We start from the raw sequence: 4,462 nt of genomic DNA, 5'->3' as shown, positions 1-4,462 counted from the left end.
CTGGGCGACAGAGTGAAACTCTGTCTCAAAAAAAAAAAAAAAAAAGATGGAACAGAGTCACTCATTTCTCTGTCCCCAGCATTGCCCCACACAGAGCTGGACACAAAGTAGGTCTCAAAAAAAAATTTTTTTTTAAGACAGGGTCTTGCTCTGGCACCCAGGCTGGAGTGCAGTGGTATGATCTTGGCTCACTGCAGCCTTGAACTCCTGGGCTCAAGCAATCCCCCCCACCTCAGCCTCCTAAGTGCCTGGGATTACAGATGCAAGCCACCATGCCCAGCTAATTTTATTTTTATTTTTGAGACAGGGTCTTGCTCTGTTGCCCAGGCTGGAATGCAGTGGTGCAGTCTTGGCTCACTGCAACCTGCACTTCCTGGGTTCAAGTGATTCTCCTGCCTTAGCCTCCCAAGTAGCTGGGATTATAGGCACTCCCCACCATGCCCGGCTAATTTTTGTATTTTCAGTAGAGAAAGGGTTTCACCATGTTGGCCAGGCTGGTCTAGAACCCTGACCTCAAGTGATCTGCCTGTCTCAGCCTCCCAAAGTGCTAGGATTACAGGCTTGAGCCACCGCACCCAGCCTCCCAGCTAATTTTTAACAGAATTATTTGTAGAGACGAGGGTCTCATTTTGATGCTTAGGCTGGTCTCAAACTCCTAGGCTCAAGTGATCCTCCTGCCTTGGCCTCCCAAAGTGCTAGGATTATAGGCCTAATCCTAGTGAACCACTGTGTCCACCAGGTTTTTTGTTTTTTTTTTTTGAGACAGTCTGTTACCAGGCTGGAGTGCAGTGGTGCGATCTTGGCTCACTGCAACCTCTGCCACCCAGGTTCAAGCGATTCTCTTGCCTCAGCCTCCCGGGTAGCTGGGACTACAGGTGCGTGCCACCACACCCAGCTAATTTTTGTATTTTTAGTAGAGACGGGGTTTCATCATGTTGGCCAGGATGGTCTCGATCTCTTGACTTCGTGATCTGCCTGTCTTGGCCTCCCAAAGTGCTGGGATTATAGGCATGAGCCACCGCGCCCGGCCTACCTTTTCGTTTTATTCTTGTAAAGGCCATGCAAACTACCCCTTATCTATCTCCTATTTACAGATGAGGAAACTGAGGCTGAGAGTTAACTAAGTACTTGCTGGAGTGTGGTGGGGCCAGAATTGGAGCCTAGTTCCACATGGCTCCAGGGTCCTGTTCTTACCCAAGCCTGTGTCCCTACCTTTTCTGCAGAAGTCTTTGGAGGTTCTCTGGGGGTCAAGACCTCATCGTTATGTTTTCTGTCTCTCCCTAGATTGGGGATCTCAGTGGGTATTGCACCAATCCGAACCGTCATCAGATGGGGTGGGCTAAACGCAATGTGGACCACTGCCCCAAGAGCAACAATATGGTGGATGTCTGCTCAGTGGACCGCCGCCCAGTGCTGCAGAGGATCATGGAGACGGACCCGCTGCAACAGGGCCAGGCTCTGGCATCTGCCCTGAAAAATAAGAAGAAGATGCAGAAACGTGCAGGTGGGAGCCCCTGACCATCCCTGTGCTCTAAAGAGGGCCCACATGGGATCTCTTTTTGTTTTTTTCTGGCTTACTGCAGCCTCTGTCCCTGGGTTCAAGCGATTCTCCTGCCTCAGCTTCCTGAGTAGCTGGCATTACAGGCACCAGCCACCATGTCTGGCTCATTTTTGTATTTTTAGTAGAGATGATGTTTTGCCATGTTGGCGAGGCTGGTCTGGAACTCCTGACCTCAGGTGATCCACCTGCCTCGGCCTTCCAAAGTGCTAGGATTACAGACGTGAGCCACCGCATGTGGCCCCACCTGGGATCTTGACTGGGGCTCCTGAATGAGTCTCTCTCTGTGTTCAGCCCCAGTCTAGGGTTGGGGGCAGGGATGAGCTAGGAAGCTCAACTACTAGCACAGTGGTTCTCAAACTTCAGCTTGCATCAGGATTCCCTGGAGGGTTTGTTAAAATGCAGATTTCTGGGCCCCTCCCTCATAGTTTCTGATTGAGTAGGTCTTCTGTGGGGCCTTTTAGAATTTGTATTTCTAACAGATTCCCAGCTGATGCTATTTCTCTGGGGATCACATTGGGAGAACCACTGGCCTGCCTAGTCTATGTTTCAAATAACCATCATTTATTTATCAGGTACTCTCTATTTATTAGGTAGCTTGCAGGCTATATATAATTTTTACTTTATCAGCAGGCACTACACTCAAAATCCTACAGGTACAAGAGGATATACAGTAAAATCTCTCCCATCCCTTAGTCATCCAGACCGCTCCCTTGTCAGCCAGTTAGTTTCTTGTGTCTTTCCTGAGATAGACACACAAGCAAATATCTATATATTCTTTGTTCTCTTTTTCCACACAGATGCCAATCTACTGGACACGTGGTTTTGCCCTATCATTTTTCACTCAGTATGTCTTAGGGATATGTCTACATTAATACACAAAAGAACTTCTTCCCCTTGTTTTAATGGTGGTACATTGTGTAGCTTGCCCATTTGAGTTTCCATGCTGTACTTATTTTCACTAACTCATTGTAAAAGTCTTACCCTTATTTGATAAGTGAGAAAACTGAAATCCAGAGACATTAAGTGACGCACTGAAGGTAAGACAACTAGTAGTTGATGGAGCCAAAATACAGACTTCGGGTTGATTGACCACATCAGCCCTATTCTTCGAACTAGATTGTGTTCTGTAACCAAACATACACAATCAGACATTCGCTCTTGGCCTGGCTCCACATTGAGTCCTGGGAATTCAGATGAATTGCCCTTGAACTCCTAGTCTTATTAGGGAGTGAGGAGGAGACAAGAAAACAGACCTTGGCAGCACGAGCACATAGTAATCACATTGAAGACCCAGCAAGCACAGTGAGAGAACCTAACCCAGCCTGGGGATGGTGGTTGGATAGGGGCGATCAGAGAAGGCCTCCTGGAGGAGGTGAACTCTGGGGGGCATCCTGAGAAACAACAGGGTATGTCTGGGGGATAGGAGGTGTGCGTGGTGAACATTCAGGCTTAGAGTCCCTACGGCCATGTTGCCTTTTGCTGTGAGAGCCTTGTTTTGAGGGTAATGGTAGAGCGCTAAGTTTGACACAGTAAAGGAAAATTATTGCTTTGGTATTTGGACAAAAATACTTGGAGCCCAGTGAGTCTGAAACCCTGAGATAGAAGCTATGTTGGGATGATCATTTCACAGGTAGAAAAATGTATTGTCTACCTGTGAAGCTGAGCAGTGGCTTCCATCACTCACCAGTTTTGTGGTAGTGTTTGGGGGTAACTGAGCCAGTTCAGGAGCTTGGTGCAGACCAAGGTAGATGTAAGCCAGCATCAGCAGGCCTCCTGGTGGCAAGCCAGCACCAAAATATTGCCTATATTTCTCCATTTGCAGATAAAATCGCCAGCAAGCTGTCTGATTCCATGATGTCTGCTCTCGACCTCTCTGGCAATGCTGATGATGGTGTTGGTGACTAATCGACTGATCTCACTTCCCTTCCGCTCCAAGCACCAGTTCCAGTGGTACGGGGGAATACCAGTGAAATAGTTTGGTTCTCCCTGAAGCATCTGCATATTGAAAGAACGCTTTTCCCACTATGTATCTTCTCCCTTTCCTCCAGTAAAAACAGTCCCGGCTAGGTGCCGTGACTCATGCCTGTAATCCCAGCACTTTGGGAGGCCGAGGTGGGTGGATCACAAGGTCAGGAGATCGAGACCATCCTGGCTAACACGGTGAAACCCCGTCCCTACTAAAAAATACAAAAAACTAGCTGGGCGAGGTGGTGGGCGCCTGTAGTCCCAGCTACTCGGGAGACTGAGGCAGGAGAATGGCGTAAACCCGGGAGGCGGAACTTGCGGTGAGCTGAGATCCGGCCACTACACTCCAGCCTGGGCGATAGAGGGAGACTCCGTCTCAGAAAAAAAAAAAAAAAAAAAAAAAAAGTCCCAAGGGGCTGCACCTGCCCAATCCAATATCCTCTATTTAACCCCTACTCTGTTGTAGAAGAGAAATAAAAGAAGTATCAGCAGAGCTCAGGTGCTAACATCTGTTGAGGGCTGACCTCCTACAAAACTCTGTCTACAAAACTCTCTTAGATAGGTGAATATGCCACTAGAGGTTAGGCTGCTGGTAGACCTGGGGGTCCCTGCGGGAGGGTGAGGGTTTCTTTACCACCCCACGGGAGATTTCAGTGGCCAGGCATGCCTGCCTGCATCTTCTAAGTCCATAGGTCTTCACCTGGGTGGCAGTGAGAGAAAGTAGAAAGTAATGAGCCTCCTGTGTCTCTGGAAGGTTCTAGCGATAGGGTAGAGGGAAGAAAAGAACAAACAGGCCTGGCTTGTGCTGAAGTGTGGTAGGCACTACCCTGTTTGTGTGAAGAGAAAACAAAGCACCTGTTAGTAGGGAGGCTTTGGGGGAAGCCCCGTCTTGGGGGCATTTCTGGGCAGATTGTGAATTGGAGGAATCTCTTTAAC

General features: G+C 48.5%; 1 protein-coding gene across 2 annotated transcripts in view; it reads left to right on the top strand.

Annotated features, from left to right (window-relative positions):
- The window catches only part of GNL3L (G protein nucleolar 3 like), a 39,594-nt gene extending 35,967 nt beyond the window's left edge, over positions 1–3,627 (top strand). For both annotated transcript variants that reach the window (XM_026451705.1, XM_026451706.1), the window contains exons 15-16: positions 1,285–1,504; positions 3,384–3,627. In XM_026451705.1, coding sequence (XP_026307490.1) covers positions 1,285–1,504; positions 3,384–3,466 — 303 coding nt within the window. In that variant the 3' untranslated portion in view covers positions 3,467–3,627. The remainder of the gene's footprint in view (positions 1–1,284; positions 1,505–3,383) is intronic.
- Positions 3,628–4,462: the final 835 nt, after the last annotated feature.

Source organism: Piliocolobus tephrosceles, chromosome 12 (genome assembly GCF_002776525.5).
Source record: "Piliocolobus tephrosceles isolate RC106 chromosome 12, ASM277652v3, whole genome shotgun sequence".
NCBI lineage: Eukaryota > Metazoa > Chordata > Mammalia > Primates > Cercopithecidae > Piliocolobus > Piliocolobus tephrosceles.
This window is presented reverse-complemented; position numbering and strand designations above follow the sequence as displayed.